Below are 20,088 nucleotides of genomic sequence, written 5' to 3'. Positions count from 1 at the left end.
AAGTTTTTCTTCTCAGATACTTGATTTAAACAAGAAATAAGAAAAAAGAGGAAACAGCATAAAAGTAATACGCAATTAGCAGACATAGTGATCACCAAGACAAAATAAGAAACAAACAGATAACAGATAATGTACAACATATTTTTTCACCACTTCAAGGAAGCTCCAACTTCTGGAGTCCAACAGCTGGGAGAGCCTGAGTTACAGCAATCCAGAGTCTCAAGTGGGACACTGGTGAGTATTAGGCAAGTGGTACCAACTTCCTAATTGAGTTCTCAAAGTCCCTTTCCTCTAAGGGGTTTTTTAATAGTCTGAGAACAAAGAAAGTGTTGCACCAAATATTCTCATTTGATATATAACTTTTGAGATAGGACAGCCCCCCTCAGGTACGGGGAGGTTCATTAAGAGAATATTTGTTTTTATTCCTTTAGGAGGACTATCTTTACTCCAGGAACTAGCCAGGTTTTCCGGGCAAACACAGGTCTACCATTAAGGATGTTCATTAACCAAGGCTCTGGGAGGATGGGCAGTCCTCCCAATACCTCCTGAGATTTATTAGATGGTAAGGAATGCATTCCAAAGTTTTCAACAAATAAACTTACACAAAGGCATGCCTGAGACTTATTGGGATTCCTCACTTTCCCTACAGCTTGATAAATCCTAGTTGACATTTATATAAGCCCATCAAACTCATTACTGCATTTGGTCCTTACAACCACTTTGGGAAATAAGTACTTGGAAGATAGGTACTGTTCCACAGGTAGTTTGAAGAGACCATTTCCAGGGGAAGGGTCCTACTAAGCCACCCAGATATATATAAAGCTTTGGACAGTGAGTTTCTTGTGCATATGATTGGGCTTTATCTGTCTTTGAGTTCCCAACATAGAGCCTGGCATAGTACAGACACTTAATAAATGCTTCTTCTTGTGATGGACTTGGCTCTTTTCAACAATGAGATGATTCAAGGTAATTTCAACAGACTTGGGATGGAGAGAGCCATCCGGATCCAGAGAGGACTGACTTTGGAGACTGGGTGTGGATCAAAGCAGAGAATTCTCATTTTTGTTGTTGTTTGCTTGTTTTTGTTTTTTCTTTTTTCTCTTGTTTTTCCTTTTGACCTGATTTTTCTCGCACAGCATTACTAATATGGAAATATGTTTAGAAGAATCACACCTGTTTAACCTAGATGGGATTTCTTGCCGTCTAGGGGAAAGGGGTGGAGGGGGGGAGGAAGAAAAATTTGGAACACAAGGTTTTGCAAGGGTGGATGTTGAAAGCAATTTTTGCCTGCATTTGGAAAAATAAAAAAAGCTATTATACATTTCCAACCACAGAACGCCTGTTGCTTTGTCTTGATGTGAGGATTTAAACCTGCGACCTTGAGGGCCCCAAGTTCCCGGAGGATGTCCGGCGCCAGCCTAGCAGGGGGCAGATACTGGGACTAACTGGCCCAGGAGGAGGGCGGGAGGGATGGATGACGCGAGAGGAGGGGCTCCCCAGCGCAGGCTGCAGGGCCAAGAGGCGGGGCCGGGCTCTGCCCGCCCCTTCCGCAGCTGGAGCAGGGCCATGGCCGGCACTGGGCGGGAGTCCGGGGCCGCCGAGGACGCGGATTTTGCGGATTTGAGCGACTCGGAGTTCCCCGACTTTTCGGAGCTAAGGTGAGAGGTGATGCGTTAGCGATCGGAGCGGGAAGGGAGGAGGGAGCGAGGCTTCAAAGCCCCGGGGGCCGGGGAGGCGAGCGCATCCCTCACCTGGAGGGAGCGGACCCGCTGCCCACTCACCTGCAGCCCTCCGGGCCAGAGGATGCGCTAATCTGCGAGCCGGCGAGAGGCAGGCGAAGAACAGCGGCCTCGAGCTCCCCACCTGTTTCTGCGTCCGTCCATCCGTCTGTCTGTTTCTCTCCGTCTGTCTCCCTCCTCCTATCTGATCCTCTCCTACCCTCCTTTCTCTATCCCCACCTCCATCGTTCTTCCCCCGCCCCCATTTCTCTCTGTTTCTATCTCTGTCTCTCCCTCCCTCTTTTCTCCCTCCCACTTTCCTCCCTCCCTATCTAGGTCCTCAGTCTCTCTCCTTTGCTTCTGCTTCTCTCTCCTTCTGTCTCTATGCACATGGAAGGTGAGAGAATAGGGCTTATTCTAACCCTCAGTGGCTTCAGGTTATCAGGTTCCTGAAAGAAGTGGAAAATGCACATCCCTTAAAAATAGCGGGGACTCCTTTAAGTGGTGGGGAGCTACAGGTGTGAAATGTGAAAAGGCTATACTTTGGTGGATTTTGCTGGGTTCTTAGATTTTCAATCAGTGGACTCTGAGTTCAGAATGAAATTCTGCTATTTGCTACTTCCTGCGTGATGGCATTAATTTCTCCTGACTTCGATTTCTGCATCTGTAAAATATGGACTAAATAATTCTTTGAAATCCCTTCCAGCTCAAAGGAACTGGTGTGTTTTTAATCTTGTTCCTAGGTAAGACTTTCTGGGGAGAGAAGGCAGAAAAGATATATTTAGACATGAATGTAACACAAAAGCAAAAACATTAATAAAACTTTTTTTTTAAAAAGTAGTGGCTCTATTAGGCCTACATGCACAAAAGTTCAAATACAGAGGAAAAAAAATATATATATATACACACACACATATATATGTGTATGTGTGTGTGTGTGTGTGTGTGTGTATGTATATATTTATAGCAACACTCTTTGTGGTGGCAAAGAATTAGAAATTGAGGGGATGCCCATTAAATGGGGAATGACTTGTTGGGTATTGTGTCTGATCATGACTACTATTGTGCTTTAAGCAATGGCAAAGAGGTTGGTTCCAGAAACCCCTGGGAAGACCTGTATGAATTGATGCAAAGTGAAGTGAGCAGAACCAGAAGAGAAGTTTAGCAACCTTGCAACAGTAACAGTAATCTTGTAACAGTAACAGTAATCTTGTAACCAGTAACAGCAACCTTGTAAAGACAATCAACTTTAAAAGACTTAGGAACTCTGATTGTCACAAAAAGCAGCCACAATTCCAGATTGAAGATGAAATGGACCACCCACCTCCTGATGGATTCAGTGCAGATTGAGATATTTTTTGGATATGGCCAGTTTGAGTTTGTTTTGGCTGACTCTTTATGTTTGTAATAGGAGTTTTGTTTTTCTTTCTTTCTAATTTTGGAGGGCAAAGGTTGGAGGGAGAGAAGACAGATCTTTTTTAAAATTAATTTGAATATAAAACAAAACAACTAAAGTGATGGGGGAATCAGAAGAGTTGTGGTTTCAGGTGCATCCCCTCAATTTCTAAGTCTTTGCCACCACAAAGAGTGTTGCTATAAATATATATATAAAATATGTATGTATGTGTGTGTATGTGTATATATCCTTTTCCTCTGTATTTGAATTTTTGTGAATGTAGGCCTAATAGAGCCACTACTTTTAAAAAAAAGTTTTATTAATGTTTTTGCTTTTGTGTTACATTCATGTCTAAATATATCTTTTCTGCCTTCTCTCCCCAGAAAGTCTTACCTAGGAACAAGATTAAAAACATACCAGTTCCTTTGAGCTGGAAGGGATTTCAAAGAATTATTTAGTCCATATTTTACAGATGCAGAAATCGAAGTCAAGAGAAATTAATGCCATCACGCAGGAAGTAGCAAGTAGCAGAATAGATGTCTTGGTTTTGAAAAAAAAGAAAGGAAGGTAGATTGTCCACTCTATAGTCCAGCAAATTTGGCTTGGTCGGTCTTGACAAAAGAATAAGATTTGTGAACCCTTAAGACAAAGAACTGGTTTTCAGGAAGAACTAGCATGGCTTCATCAACAAACAGAGCATATCCCACTAACCTGGTTTTCTAAAAGGGGTAGATTGGGGAATTCTATAAAGTCTAGACCACTTGTTGGTAACCTCAGTTCTGTGAACTTGTTTTTAAAATATTTTGGTAACTGAATTTCAATAGAATCGGTTTCTTTTGTAATCGTTCTGAGAGGGGCCCTCAGACTTACCCAGACTGCCAAGGGTGTACATGACACAGAAAAGGTTCAGAACCCTTAAAATAGATATGACAATTGTTTAGTGATATTTGAAAGACTGTCATGCACAAGAGAGAATAGAATTAGTTTGCCTAGTCCCAGAGAAAAAAATTTACCACAATGAGGGAAAATTGCAAAAAGCCAGATTTCAGATTCATTACCTGAAAAACTTCCCAGTAGTGAGAACTATTTAAAAGTATAATGGACTGCCATAATAAGTAGTGAGTTCCCCATTCCTGGAAGTCTTCAAATCAAGTTTTGATGACAGTTTGTTGGGAATGCTGTTTTGAGGAATGGGTATTACTGATCACATTCTCTGTGGGTTAGAAGTCAACAAATATTTGAGTGTCTCTTCCAACACCTACTTAACAAGTACTTTTCTCATAACAACCTCTTTAGGTTAATAGTGCAAGTGTTTCTACCACCATTCTTTTGGACATTTAAAAAAATAGTATTTTATTTGTCCAAATACATGAAAAGATAGCTTTCAACATTCACCTTTGCAAAACCTTGTATTCCAAATTTTTCTCCTTTTCTCCTCCCTCTTCAAGACAGTAAGCAATCCGATATAGGTTAAACACGTGCAATTCTTCTAAACATATTTCCATATTTGTCATGCTGTGAAAAAATAGTTATCACCATTTTACAAAGAAGGAAACTGAGGCTCAATTAAGTGGCTTGTCCATAACGAATATCAGAGTCAGAATGGCACCCATATTTTCCAGACTCTTAGCCCAGCATTGAATATTAAGTAACACCATGGTGCGAAGCTGGGAGTGGGGCCAGGAAGCTTGGGTATTTGGGAAAGGAGGAAGCATTTTTTAAATACCTACCATGTGTAAGCACTTTATAGATATTATCTCCTTTGATTCTTATAACAGCCTTGAGATTCAAGTGCTATTCTTGGCCCCATTTCACAGAGGAAGAAATTGAAACACATAAAAATACAGCTAAATTTCTAAGTCTGAATTTGAATCCAGGGCTTCCTGACTTACAGCTCCATCCACTGTGCCACCTAACCACATATGGCTGAAAGCTCAGGATTGTCTATTTTCAGAGATATCGAAGAACTTGGAAACCAATCTGGCAGCTCTTTGGGGAGCCCCAGAAATCAAGCTGACTCCCAGGGGCCGGGGAAAAGGAAGCGAGAGGCAGATGTCCCAACACCAATGGAGAGGTTCCAGCTTAGGTACTTGTGGGTCACCGACCTGTCCACACAGAGCTGGTGTGAGCAGCAGATGGTGTACAGGAAGGAGCTCCCAGGTTTCCAGTCGGTGGAAAAGGCTGCTGTGCTGGATGCCGGAGCCAGTATCCACCGGGCCAGAGGTAAGAAAGGGAGCCACAGGAACTGTAATGCTGCCCTCTGACCCTGGCCTCCAGTAAACCCAGAATTTGGCCCTAAAAGTGGGCCGTGGTTCTGGAGTTGGAAGGAAACTCAGAGGCCAGCCAGTCCAATCCTCTAATTTTATAGATAATTATAGTGATCATCATAAAAGGTAGCATTTATATTGTGCTTTAAGCTTTAACCCCTTTACATAAATTATATCTCTTGGTCCTTACCCTTATGAGGTAAGTACTATTATGATCCCCATGTCATGAATGAGGAAACTGAGGTAGAGAGAGATTAAACAAGGATATCTCAGAATGTCTTGTCTACCTCTAGCTGTATGCAGCGGAGAATCTGAGCTTCAATAAGGTGATGAGTGACTTGCCCAATGGCTCATAAGTAGCAAGCAATGGGAGATGGGACTTGAACCCAAGTCTTCTTTTCCACATTGAGAGAACACGTCACTGTTGACATGGGATCCGGGTATCTTGCATCTTACATCTGGTGGTTACTGCTTATAAAACTGATCCTGCCCCTTGAGAGCCTTAGCAACCTTCCAAATCATCACAGTTCGGGAGATTTTGATGTTACTTTGTACATATTATATTGTAAATATATATTTATATTACACACATGTATAAACATATTTATATATAAAATATAAATAAATAAATATGTATATATAAATGTTTATATATCAGATACATATGTAAATATAGATTATATATGCATATATATAAATAAGTATATATAAATTAAATAAACATGCATATAAAATATATTTATATATAAAACATAAATGTAAATTTATATATGTATATATAAATATATATTATTGTGTATATGTGTGTATGTATGTGTGTGTATATATATATATATGTGCTACTGTAATATTATGTTCTAGGCTTTTGAAAGTTGGCTGTCCCTTATGTAAGAAGATTATAGACTTAAAACTGGCTGGGAGGGACCTTAGAGGTCACCTTAGTCCTGCCACTTCATTTTACAGAGGAGGAAACTGAGGCCCATGGAGATTGAGTCACCGTCCTTTGACCCAGTTTATTGTACCTACTTTTGAATGTTAGAGATTTTTAAAGACTGGCCAGTCATATTAAGAGCAATAGATTTAGATTATAGGAGAGTATTGGATCAAGTAAGGTCCCTTGGGAGAGGGGAGGGGAGCAGGGCCAATAAGAGGTGACCAGAGTCAGGAGTCACCTAGGAGGGGATTGGTGCAATGTGATGGCCCTCAGGCAATGGCCGGAGGAGGAAGGTGGTGAATGATGGGCCTATGGGAGGCCACCTTCAATGGATGGCCCATCCTCCAAGCTTACTGTGCTGACGTCATGCTGTCAAGGCTGGGACACTGAGGTCCCTGCCAGCATCAGACCAGCTCAGAAGTGCAAAAAGGGCCGGGGCCAGAGTCGGGGTCAGGTGTTTCTGATTGGTTACCTCCTTATGATGTCACAGGCGGAGAACCGTCAGCAGCCTCCCTCAGGTACCACAAGGAGCTGGACGATGTTAGCATGGAAGGAAAGTTCCAGATAAGGCTCACTGCAGAGGTCTTAGGCAAATCGAGTGGGCAGGAAGTCATGGAGCTTAAAAATAGTCCCCTCCTCTGGCCATTTTGAATGTCTCCATATCTCTCAGGACAACTTCCAAGGTCCAGATTCCTTCTCAAGAAACCCATTCATCTCTGAGAAGGTAGAAAATGACCCCGAGGCATTTATCCCTTCTTTGAATAGGACTCTATCACATTATAATACAAGGTGTCTCAAAAATCTTAGTGCAGTTTTAAGCTTTTAAAAAAAAGCACCAAGACTTTTGGGACACCTTGTATTATTACAGTATATCTCTAGCATTTTTTTTCTTTTTTTTCCCCTGAGACAATTAAGGTTAAGTGACCTGCCCAGGGTCACACAACCAGGAAGTGTTAAGTGTCTGAGGCCAGTCCTCCTGACTTCAGGGCTGGTATTCTATCCACTGTTCCACTTAGCTGCCCCATTCAGCAGCATTTGTTTAGAATTTGTAAAGCACTTTGCAAATATTATCTTATTTGATCTTTACAAACCCCTGTTATTCCTATTTCACAGAAGCAGAAACTGAGGCAGACAGGGTAAAGTATCACACAACTAGTACTTGTTTGAGACTGGATTCGAACTCGGGTCCAGCACTATATCCATTGAATCGTCTAGCTTCCAGAATTCCAGACCCCTTATGTCCTGGATGATGAAGTATTCTATAGGCAGAAAAGTCCCTCTGTTCACAGCAGAACTGAATGATGATGCCTTGGGGTGTGACGTGTGAAGGGCACGGCCAACAAGAATGATCTTCTGGCCTTTGGCAAAAATACACTTAGAGTGTCCTCATCCTGGGTCTTTAGGGGCATCACAGTGCACAAGCCTCAGGCCTAGAGTCAGGAAGACTCAGCATCCTGAGTTCAAATCCAGCCTCAGATACTTCCTAGATGGATGACCCTGGGTAGGTTACTTCACTCTGCTTGCCTCAGTTTCCTCATCTGTAAAATGAACTGAAGAAGGGAATGGCCAACTGCTCCAGGATCTCTGCCAAGAAAGCCCCAGATGGGGTCACAAAAAGTCAGAAAATGACTGCCCTCATCCCATTTGGGATGGCCCTGACTGGATAAACTCTTTCTGCCCCATAAAGGGGCCTTTTCTGTGGAGACTGTGTCTTGTCAGCTTCATCTCTCCCAAGCCTATTCAGAGGCTCCTGAACCTTCTCCCATTCTCAAGTCTGGGAAACGCATTCATTCTGAGAAAGAGAGAGAAACAGACACACATACACACACACACACACACAGATGGGGACACAGAGAGAGATACAGAAACAGAGACACAGATTGATAAACACAGAGACAGAGACACACAGAGAGCGATGGGGACACAGAGAAACGGATGCAGAGAGAGAGACACAGATAGACACAGAAATAGAGACACAAGAGAGACGGGACACACACACACACAGATGGGGGAACACACACAGAGAAAGAGAGATAGAGACACACAGAGAGAGATGGGGACACAGAGACAGACCCAGAGAAGGACAGAGAAAGGGAGAAACAGAGACAGAGAGCGACTGAAAGATAGAGACAGAAGGTGTTTGGGGTAAGGCTGACACTCCTGCTGTGAGGAGAGAGGGACAGAACCAGCACTAACCCGCTTCTCCTTTCAGAGCTAGAGCTCCATGACCTTGTGAGCATCCACACCTCCACTAAGGAAGACACGTGGGCAGTGAAGCTGCTGAACATTCTCTCTATGGTACCCACTCTGCAGGCAGGTGAGGGGCTGTGGGAATGCAGATCAGAGCGGGAAGGGGCCAGCGAGTCTGACCCCAGCCATTCTGTAGATGAAGGGCGGCCCTTCCTTGACTAGGCTGCATTGGTTTCAGCTGCTAAAGCTCTACCTATGGGCTAGAAAAAAAGATAGATTGAATATTCAGAAATCAGAGAGAGATAGAAAGACATAAATGAGCTGATGCAGAGCAAAGTGAGCAGAACCAGGAAGGGCATTTACCTGACCACTCCAAGGTTGTACATGCAAAGAGCAAAAAAAGAAAATAAAAAAGGAAACTGAATGCTTTGTAATTTTAATGGCTGCCCTCCCCCAAAAGTAATAAGATGCACCCTCCCTCCCTCTCTCCCCCCTCCTTATTTTGCAGAGGAAGTACTATAATTGTGGAACACGGCTGTTCTGGGCCAGGCATGACTCAGACCATTCTAGTGGGTCAGATTTGGGGTGGGGACTAAGGTAGACACTTGAAGAATCTAACATTTACTAGAAAAGAATTGTTTGGGAAAACTCTTCAGTAATAATAAAGAAAATAATGATAATGATGATACAGCAGTAGTTAACATTTATCCAGTGCCTACTTTGTTCCAAGCCCTTTACAATTATAACCTCATTGAGCCTCACCACAACCTTGGGAAATAGGTGCTATTATTATTCCCATTTTACAGATGAGAAAACTGAGGTAGACAGAGGTTAAATGACTTGTCTAGAGTCACACAGTATCTGAGGCTGGATTTTAACTCAGATCTTCCTGACCTCACACCTAGAGCTCTATCCATTGTGTCACCTAGTTTGCTCCAACAGGCAAGGATTCAGAATTGATTTAATTGGGCACTGCTACTCTGCCACCAAATTTGTCAAGGTGGACACTAGTTAGGAGCATATGTGAAACCCAAGATGTCACTGACTCCTCGTACTCTGTGCTTTTGTACCTAAATTCAGGAAGTCTTACAGATATACATAGAAATGGGAGCGATCTTCTTCATAAGTTTTTGCACAAATCAAATCAATGCAGATAAAATGAGAAAAAAAGCAGGTAATTGGGGAAAATATTTGCAGTAAATTTCATATATAAATATGTATATGTATATATGCATATACACACAAATAATGCTGCTAGGAATATTTTGATATGAATGAATCCCTTCTTTCTGTCGCTGAACTCATTGAGAGTGTATAACCCAGGAGTGGGACCCTAGGGCAGATCAAAGGGAATAAGAAATTTATTTATTTTCTCAATTTAGTCATTATTTTCTCCAATAATGAGAAACAGATCACTTAATGAAGATACTAAGTCCTTTGGATTGTTGCTTGTGATTGGAAAGTACCTACCAAGGCCCCGTTTGTCTTTTCTCTTGTTTTATTAAAGTTGTATTGATTGGGGGAAAGGGTGCTTTATATCATTTTCATTTCCAAAAACATCCCCTTCCTTTTCCTCACCTGAAAGCCATCCCATTAAACAAATAACAGAAAGGGGGAAAAGAGCCAGTTGGGCAAAATTAATTAATACTTTGACCCAATGAGACAGTGTAAGCAGTATTCCACATCCAGTCCCTTCTACCTCTGAAGGAGATGGATTTTCTCCTCTTGCTCATTATAACTATACAACATTCAGTTTCATTTTTTTTAAACAATTGTTCTTTCTATTTATATGATCATAGTTATTGATGTTTTGCTTTCCCGGTTCTCCCTATTTAATTTGCATCAGTTCATATGTGGGTTTTTCCTTATTTTAAGAATGCCTCAATTGTCTCTTTTGTTCTTTTGTGTTGCTGATTATTCTCAGCTTTGCACAAGTTATTTTGGTTCCTTTGCCTTTAGAATTTCTCCAAGACTCCAAAATAAACTGCATGATTCAAATCTGGGTTCTTTATAGTTCTAGTTCTTTCTCCTGGGTACTTCCAAAATAAGTTGGTTTTGAATGAATGATGAATGAAAAAGCATTTATAAACCCCTACTATGAATCTGTACCAAGATTTGAAGCTTCCCTCTGCTTTTCTGTATTCTTCATATTCTGTTCCATTTCATTATTGTGTTCTGTTTCATCCTAATTTGTTTAACTATTCCTCAATTGATGGCTACTTATCTTTTCACTATAGAAATTCTTCCCCCCTCCCCCACTCCAGGAAACCATCCCTACTTTTGTCCATGTTTCCAAATTATTATTTAGAAGAAAACAGGGAATGCTACTAACATGATGAGGCATTGGACTCAGGATACTTCCCTCTGTCTTTTTTTTTTTGGAGGGGGTGATCTGTTTGGAAGCAGGGAAGCCCCAAACCAGGGGTGGGAGGGGGGAATGAATGGATTACCTGGGAGTGATGTTCTGTTCTGTTCTCTTGACAGGTGGGACAATCCGGGAGTTCCCAGTCTTTGGGGAAATAGAAGGGGTGTTCCTGGTTGGGGTGATCGATGAGTTACATTACACTTCAAAAGGGGAACTGGAATTGGCTGAGCTGAAAACTCGCAAGCGACCCATGATGCCATTGGAGGCTCAGAAGGAGAAAGACCGTTTCCAGGTGTGTGTGGCAGAACATATAAATGTATACACACTATATATGTGTATATATATATATATATATATATATACACACATACATATGTACTATAATATATATGTTTAATGATGTATAATATAATAACATATAACTATAAGATAATATATATAACATACACAAAAGTATATATTTAACTATATTGTAGAGTTTTTTAGAATATATAATTATACATATACTACATATAACATTCACTATTTGTATAAATGTATCTATGCACTGTAGGTTTATATATTTCCGGAGAATATATACATATCTAATTATATATAATCTAATCTATACATATGTACTCTAGACATGAAATCTCCACATATAATAGCAAAATGTTGTAATTCCAATTCCCAGTTATTTCCAAACCCTGTTGCCTGAGCTCTGCCCATCCACTTCCTACCCCTCCTTTAGAACTTAGATTCTGTTTTGGGGATCCTGGGTCCTACATGCTAGTACTCAACCATTGCCAATCCTTCCAATTGGTTATGTTCTCCCTTTCCTCTGCCCTTTCTGCATTGTTTTCTCTTATTAGAATATAAGTTCCTTGAAGGCAGAGATTGTTTACTTATATTTGTATTTTCTATATTTGCATATTTGTGTTATATTTGCATATATTTGTACCTATGACAGATGCATAGTAGAGGATTTGTAAATGCTTTTTCATTCATCATTCACTCAAAAAACAACTTATTTTGTAAGTAGCCAAGAAAGAGCTAGAGCTGCAAAGGAACCTAGATTTGAATCACGCAGGTTGATTTTGGAGTCTTGGAGAAACTCTAAAGGCAAAGGAACCAAAATGACTTCTTCAAAGCTGAGAATAATCACCAACCCAAAAGAATGAAAGTTTAATAAAAGAGATACAATTGAGGCATTCTTAAAATAAGGAAAAACCCACCCACTAAAATAAAATATTTGGTTTGCAAACAGTCTAAAAAAGGCAAATACTAGAAAGATAGAAAGGCAGCTAGAGGGCACCATAATGCATAGAGCGCCAATCAAGAATCTTCCTGTGTTCAAATCCAGCTTCTGACACATACTAGCTGTATGACCCTGGACAAGTCACTTTAACTCTTTTTGCCTCAGTTTCCTCATCTGTAAAATGAACTGAAGAAGGAAATGGCAGACCACTCCAGTATCTACCCCAAAATTCCCAAGTTAGATCACTTCAAAACAACTCCACCACAACAGAAAGATGGATGGAAACTTATCAAGAAAGACTAAATTGCCAAATCTTATCTTTATAGGTTATTTAAACAACTTATTTGAGTTATAAGGTAAAAGGAAGGACAAAGAGGGAGCATCAAAGACAACTTAAAGAATTGGGAGGAGATGTGGGGGGAAAAGCTGAATAACTCTTTTGTGGACTAAACCTTATGACTCTCACATGTGTAGATCTTTATCTGGGTGGAAAGAATCCCTGAGAGAAATGGTTGGTTTAGGGAGTGGGAAAATAGGAGATAAGGATGGGGCTAGTGTAGGAGATGGCCCCCACCCAGTCCAGAGTCTAGGGAGAGTCTTTTCTTTAAACTCTCAACAAGAATGAAGACTATAGGAGAATAAGATAAAATCTGTGTGGACAAACGACTGCCTCAAAAGAAGGAAAGAGATTAAAAATCAGTGCAAGCAAATAACAGCCTCAAAGGAAGGAAGGAGAATAAAAACCAGTCCCTAACCCAATAATACATAAAAATCAATATATAGGAAGGAAAGGGAGGAAAACAAACTTTGGTCAAAACTTTGAATATGAATAGGTTAGGCAATCCAAGATGACCCAAAGAATGGCAGTGGAAAAAACATTTCATTGTAGATAAAAAAACAAGTCTATAAAATGAAGAAACATACTTTATTTTTTAGAGGCAATCAGGGTTAAGTGGGATGCCCAGGTTACACAGCTAGTAAGTTTCTGAGGCCATATTTGAACCAGGTCTTTCTGATTCCAGGGCCAATGCTCCAACTATTGCATCCCACCTCGCTGCCCCGAGAAACAAACTTAATGAAAATGAGTCTGGAACGAAATTTACTGTGAATGAATGAATGAATGGAGAGAATGGGGGAAAAAAAAACATTTGCTAAGTATTTATTATGTGCCCGACACTATATGTTGAAGATACAAAGAGAAAAAAGGCAGAACTCTTCTTTTTTCCAAGATTTTGATCCTGTAATTCGAGGAAATGATACATAAAACTAAGCTCAGGCTATGATCAACTATGAAGGTCTTGATTCTTTTCAGCAGTTCAGGGATCTGAGGCAATCCCAATGAACTTTATGATGGAAAACACCATCTGCATCCAGAAAGAGAACTATGGAGATTGAATGTAAATCAATACGTGATATATTCACTTTTTTTCCTGTTTTTTTTCTCTCATGGTTTTTCCTCTTTCGTTCTGATTTTTCTCTCCCAATATGATTTATGAAGAAATGTGTATTTTAAAAGTTAATATACATGTATAGCCAGAAACAGATAAAACAATTAAAAAAAAAATTAAGGTCCCTTGCAGAGTGTCTATAATACCCTAAGAATATAATGTTATAGCTGAGGAGGATACTAATAAGACAGCTTCCCTGTCCTCAGGAAGCTTAAATTCTTCTTTTTTTTTTTTTAAATTTAATTTAATTTTTATTTTTTTAATAACTTTTTATTGACAGAACCCATGCCAGGGTAATTTTTCACATTATCCCTTGCACTCACTTCTGTTCCGATTTTTCCCCTCCCTCCCTCTACCCCCTCCCCCAGATGGCAAGCAGTCCTATACATGTTAAATAGGTTACAGTAGATCTTGGATACAATATATGTGTGCAGAACCGAACAGTTCTCTTGTTGCTCAGGGAGAATTGGATTTAGAAGGTATAAATAACCCGGGAAGAAGAACAAAAATGCAAGCAGTTTACATTCATTTCCTAGTGAGGAAGCTTAAATTCTAATGGGGAAAGCCATACTTCTGGAGGAGGGGTGTTACAATGGCAATACTGACTTGGCAGTTGTGCAACAGTTGGTCAGGGAAAGTAGGAAAGGGAAGTAGACAGAAATTTAGTAAGTCCACCTCAGCAGAACTAAAAGCAAGAAGGTAATTGTAAATTGAAGGATAATATTGTAGGCCAAGGGAAGCAGTCATCAGTCAAGACAGCACGGGCGCTTGGGTGAGAGTTCCAGGGCTGAATGGGTTAAGTACCCAGGGTTTGGTCTGTAGACTTGATGGGTCTGTCCGAGGGTGCCAGATCAGAGGATGGCCACTGTATGGCTATTGTTTGTCCTTCCTTCTTGATGTTCTTAACATCTTATTTTTTTTCTCTGGGGCCATTTGGGCCTAGTGGCCAGATATAGATCAGGACAATGGAGATGGCTCTGGTTTGGGCATTTGTTGGATTAGTCCAGACTGGGAAGCCAGCTAGAGAGCACAGCTAGAATCCATCAATCAAGTCATTTAGGGGGTTTCCAAAGGGTGTACTAAGCACACCGGATTGATAATAACCTAGATAAGGATGGCAGCTCAAAGAGACATTTCAAAGCTGACTTTGGTCATTCTGCCTTGACTCCCTCCTGGAGGGGAAAATAGGCTTTTAGTCTTTATTCATGATAATGACTCATATTCATCGATGGCTTCACTGCTCCCAAAATAATCTTTCCAAAGCATAGGCACTCTCTTGGCAAAGAATCTCAATTCCATCTCTGAAATAAAATACAAACTCCTCTGTTTAATATTTAAAGCCCCTCAAGGTCTGACGCCAGCCTGGCTTCCCAGATTTACTTCTTATCCTTGTTGTTTAGTCGTTTCAGTCATGTCTCACTCTTCATGGCCCCATTTGGGGTTTTCCTGGCAAAGAAAGTGGTTTGCCAGCTCATTTTACAGATGAGGAAACTGAGGCACATAGGGTCAAGTGACTTGCCCGAGGTCACCCAGCTAGTAAGTGTCTGAGGCTGGGTTTAAACTCAGCCTGACCTAACCCCAAACCTTTTCTATCCAGCCTTTATTTCACATTACTCTTCCTTATGCATTCTCTTTTCCGGCAATCAGCCCCTTTGCTGTTTCTGGCATAAAAAATTGTTCCCCCATATTTGGAATGCTTCCTTTCCCTCTTTGCCTCTTAGGATCTCGAGCTTCCATTCAAAGCCCAACTTGTGGTTGAGGTACCACCTCTTTCAGATGTTTTCTTATCTCCTCTGTACCCATGCCTTCTCCCTCCTTCTCGCCAGTTGTTAGATCTTTCCTCCTTTGGAGAGATGACTTTACATTTACTTGGGATATATAGTGTATTTTCTTATCTGTGTCCATAATTTATCATCCTACTAGACTATAAGCTGCTTGAGGGCAGGGGCTTCTTCTGGTCTTTTGACTTTGTATCCCCAGTCTTTGGCACATGGTAGGGGCTTAAATAAATGCTCAGTTTGAATTGAATTGACAAAGTTCTCTCCCTCACAGCAACCTTGTAAGGTAGGGGATATTTGTTATACTTATTGTACAGACTGGGAAACTGAGGCTCAAAATGTTTTTAATTCAGTGTAGCAGCATTTAAGGAACTTTGGAAATGGTAAGTGATCTGTCTAGGACAAAAAGGTTTTCCACTGTTAACCTGAAGCCATTCAGTGCTGATAATTACCCAACGGGGTTTGGGGGTTGAGTCTGGTTGTTTGCCTTCACCATCCCTTCTCTTCCTTAGGTCAGCCTCTATAAATGCATCTTCGATGCCATGGTGCAGGGAAAGGTGACATCTGCCAGCCTGGTTCACCACATGAAGCTTTCCCCAGAGCTGCTGCTGGGGCGTCAGGTGCAGAGCCACGCCCGGCAGGGGGGCTTCCGTGTGAAGTCCTTCGGAGATCTCCTGGAGCTGACTTTCTTGTCGCTGACGCTGTCCGACCTTCCGGTCATTGACTCTCTGAAGATAGAGTACAGCCATCAGGAGACCAACACCATGTTGGGCACAGAGATGGTCGTCTGTGAGGAGAAGAAGGTGAGCAGGAGTGGAGTTGGGTGGAGAGCAGCAGCTCTGGTACGGTCCGAGTTGGGCCTGGGCCCATTCCTTTACCCTCCCCAGGTCTCCCTCGGCTGCAGTTACCATGGGGACCTGAACCCTCTGAACTGAGATAGGATAATTAAAAGTCCACTGAGGTTAGACAGGATAGCAGAGAGGAAAGGCGGAATGGGGTGTCCAAAGATTGGGAATGTGTGAGGGGTCAGCAAGGGATCACCCCCTTATTAACACATAGCACCCCATCTCCTACCTCTGCACTGGCCATATCTCCCCTTCCTCATTTCTTCCTCTTCACTTCCTCCAAAACTCACCTCAAGGACCATCTTCTTCATGAAGCCTTTCCTGATTCTTCCAGTTGTTGACCTAAGTACCTTATATTTATTTCATATTCATATGTTTTTTCTTTTTTTTTTTTTTTTTTTTTTTTTGGTACCCCATGTATTTAGCATAGTACCTGGTACAAAATGGGTACTTAATAAATGCTTGCTGATTTATTGATTGATTTAAGTATATATTGCCTCTCCTGATAGAGTAGGGGTTGTTTCATTCTTTGTATTAGTATCCCCATTGCCTTGCAGAGTATCTGACACCATAGGAACTTAATAAATGCTGGTTGATTCATCAACTGTTTGATATCCATATTGTTTCCCCTGATGGAATAGAAGATCCTTGAGAGTGGGGGCTGTTTCATTCTTTGTTTTGGAACCCCAGCACATTGTACAGTACATGGAACACAATAGGTGCTTAATAAATGCTTATTGATTAATTGTAGAAAAACTAAACTCAATCCAAGCTAAGGAATGTTTTAAAAATTATTATCTTGTTTTTGCATCATTTTCATTTCCAAATATATCCTTCCCTCTTCTCCTCTGCATTGAGCATCCTTTGTAACGAAGAAGAAAGACTAAAGGCAGGTCACCAAGGCTAAAATGTTGACTAAATCTGATCGCACATACAGTCTTCCATATCCATTTAGCATCAGTTCACGTAAGTCTCTCCAGGTCCCTCTAAAATCCTCCTGTTGGTCATTTCTTATAGAACAATAATATCCCATAACATTTATATACCATAATTTATTCAGCCATTCCCCAGCTGATGGACAGCCATTCAGTTTCCTTACTACTGCCAAGAGGGTTGCCACAAACATTTTTGCACATGTGGGTCCTTTTCCCTTTCTTGCTCGCTTCTGTGTTGGATCCTGGGTGGAGTAGGGGAGAAAGAAAGGGAAACAAATGGAAGAAAATAAGGTTTGTGAAGCACTTGCTTCTCTGATGTATCACCATCCGTATCTTACAGATGGGAAAACTAAGGCTCGGAGAGCCAATGTTACTAGCCCAAGATCCCCCAGCCAGTAAGTGAATGAGCATTCAGACTGAGGTCTTCCTGAATCCAAGTTTTCCACTCAATTTCTTGGCCCTCAAGCTACCCATTCATTATCTGGGGAGACAAACCCATGCCCACAGAGTGGCATGTGGCATGTAATTAATTTCGTAGCAGATTGTGCAGACTGGTCTCTGTACTTTCAGAATTAAAAGAAGGTAGAGACTATTATGCCAGCACATATTTCTCTTCCTTTCCCTTCTTTAAAAAATAAAATAAAATAAAATAAACAAGTTTTGTGAATCCCTTTTGTTTTTTGTTATTACTCTGATTAAGGAACTCTCCGAATAATCTTCCCCCCCCCCCCCCCCCCCCCCCCCCCCCCCCCCCCCCCCCCCCGTTTATTTTTTAACAGAGAAAGATAGTTAAAACCGACTGATGCGGGGACTCTTTCTGACTGTGCATGCAACATTCTGTACCATTTCTCTACCAGGAAGAGAAAACAGTTGATTGGGCAGCTTCAGAGGTGTGATTATATTTGCCTTGGGAATTCCCGGTGGGGAAGCTCCCCCACACAGACGCCTGTTGAGAACTTGCCTATAACATGTTGCTTTAAAGGTTTGTCTGGGTCCCGATCAGGCTAAATGGTCACTCAGCAGATTCTGTCAGTCCTGATTTGAATCTAGGCCTTCCTGCTTCCAAAGCTCCTGTCTCTCTGTCTCTATCTCTGTTTCTCTCCTTTTTCTGTTTGTCTCTTGTTCTAGAAAGGGTAGTTTCCCCTTCACCAGCCATTCCAGAATGGGAACTTGCCTCTGATGCTTACTGCCAGTGTGACATTGGCCAAGTTATCGAGTGTTTCTGGGATTCAGTTTCCTCCTATGTAAAATGGGGGCGGAAGGCTGGACTAGACAGCCCCAATAGCACCTTCTGTAATTAGGATCCTGGGGTCCGCATGGACCCGGAGCCGCCTACGTCTCACCTCCCTCGGTTTTTCCCCTGCAGGTGAGGGACAAGCTTCGACATTACCTCGAGTACTGGACAGGACTCAGGGAGCCCCAGGGAGTGGATGTGAAGGAGGCGTGGAAGTGCCGCATGTGCGACTATGCTGCCATCTGTGAATGGAGACAGGGTGGTGGCCCGAGGACTTTGTCACAGGGACGGCGTGCCAAGGTGACCCAGTGAGGGGCCAGAGGGCCGGAAGACCCAGTGGGGCCAGCTCCCTCCAGGCCAGCAGGAGTCCTGGGCCGTCCCTGACCAAGAATCCCATGGGAGTGGTTGACAGGGGAGGACTCTGGAAATGCCCTCATTTTGCAGCTACAACACTGCCTGATTTCCCGGGCCTCAGAGAAACACAGAATTCCCTTTTTCTCAGGGATGCATGTGAAGGAAGGGTCTGGCTCCTTGACTAGAATCCTGCTGTCCTCATCCTGGAGAGGTCCTGGAAGGGTCTGCACAGGGACTGCCCAGGGGCCTTCTGGGACAGTGGGCTAAGCAGCAGTTGTCCCTTCTTTTTCTTAAAGAAAATCCTGCTCTCCCATTCTTTCCCAATGAAGACTTGGAGTTTTCCAAAGCAGGAGATCCTATGGCTCCCCAGTAACCAGTTGTCCCAAGGTCACACGCCAGGTCAGCAGCAGGGCTACGGCCAAGAGCCAGCTCTCCTCCATGGGACGCTGCAGATGGGGGACGGCCTTGGGGCCAAGGCAGCAGGCTGTCTTAGCCCTTCTGCAATGGATTTTTCTTTCATAAAAACTTATTGCTGTTCTTTGTGCTCTTGACACCTTCATCTCCCTTCCCCCAGAGAACTACCATTTGTAACCAAGTTACTAGAAGAAAAAAGGGGGTGGGAACACTTTGGCCAAAGATGGTCAAATCCACTTCCAGCCCCTTCCCTGAAGAAAGGGGGGGTGGTGGCAATTTCTTCTTTAGGATGAAGCTTCAGCATTAGAATTAGATAGGCTTCACTTTGGGCTTCCTTCCTTCCTTCCTGCTTGCCTGCCTGCCTTCCTCATCCTTCTTGCCTTTCTTCCTACCTGCCTCCCTTCTTCTCTTGCTTCTTCTCTTAACTCCCTCTCTCCTTCCTCCCTTCCTCAACTTGCTTTCTTTCTTCATTCTTTCTTCTTCTTTCCCTCCTTTTCTTTTTCCCTTGAGTCTTGTCTTTCTATTTCAATACCCACAGGCCCGATTCCTGGATCGTTTCTCCCCTTTTTAAGCAGCTCAGTGGTTCCCACACGGCTTGGAGTCCCATAATGAATGAAATTCTTCATCTTGCCTTGGAAGCATTTTATTTTTCAGTTCAGTATCAGATCCTTTGTAGAAGGAAGATGGGGCAAGGTTATTCTTCCTGCTTGATAGTGGTAGAAATAGAGGGAAGAGGTGCTGACTAAATGCTTTACAAATATGAATTATTTCTCACTAAATCATAATATTATTATAATAGCAAAGATTTCATTTTTTATTTGCAATAAGTTTATTTTTTAACACACATTGCTTTATTTTTTATTTTTTTAAGTTATCAAGAATTTTTAAAAAAATATTTATTGAAGTATTTTTTATTTTCAAAACATATGCAAGGATAATTTTTTACCAGTCTGATCCTTATAAAACCTTGTAT

The 20,088-nt window shown here is 41.8% G+C and overlaps 1 protein-coding gene across 2 annotated transcripts; it reads left to right on the top strand.

Moving 5' to 3' along the window:
• The first annotated feature begins 1,514 nt into the window (after positions 1-1,514).
• On the top strand, positions 1,515-19,495 carry EXO5 (exonuclease 5). 2 transcript variants are annotated; one of them, XR_004234080.1, is made up of 7 exons: positions 1,515-1,658; positions 5,069-5,337; positions 8,528-8,632; positions 10,990-11,162; positions 15,846-16,136; positions 17,893-18,095; positions 18,480-18,568. XR_004234080.1 is itself a non-coding variant. In XM_012550294.3 (6 exons), the coding sequence occupies exons 1-6, from the start codon at positions 1,567-1,569 to the stop codon at positions 18,657-18,659; spliced, it is 1,110 nt and encodes a 369-aa protein (XP_012405748.3). In that variant the 5' UTR covers positions 1,516-1,566; the 3' UTR covers positions 18,660-19,495. The 2 variants fall into 2 exon arrangements, 1 of the variants encoding a protein (XP_012405748.3); XM_012550294.3 differs by lacking the exon at positions 17,893-18,095 and having other exon boundaries at positions 1,516-1,658; positions 18,480-19,495.
• Positions 19,496-20,088: the final 593 nt, after the last annotated feature.

This window comes from Sarcophilus harrisii, chromosome 4 (assembly GCF_902635505.1).
Source record: "Sarcophilus harrisii chromosome 4, mSarHar1.11, whole genome shotgun sequence".
NCBI classification, from domain to species: Eukaryota; Metazoa; Chordata; class Mammalia; order Dasyuromorphia; family Dasyuridae; genus Sarcophilus; species Sarcophilus harrisii.
Note: the sequence above shows the minus strand (reverse complement) of the source record. Positions and strands in the feature narration are given on the sequence as shown.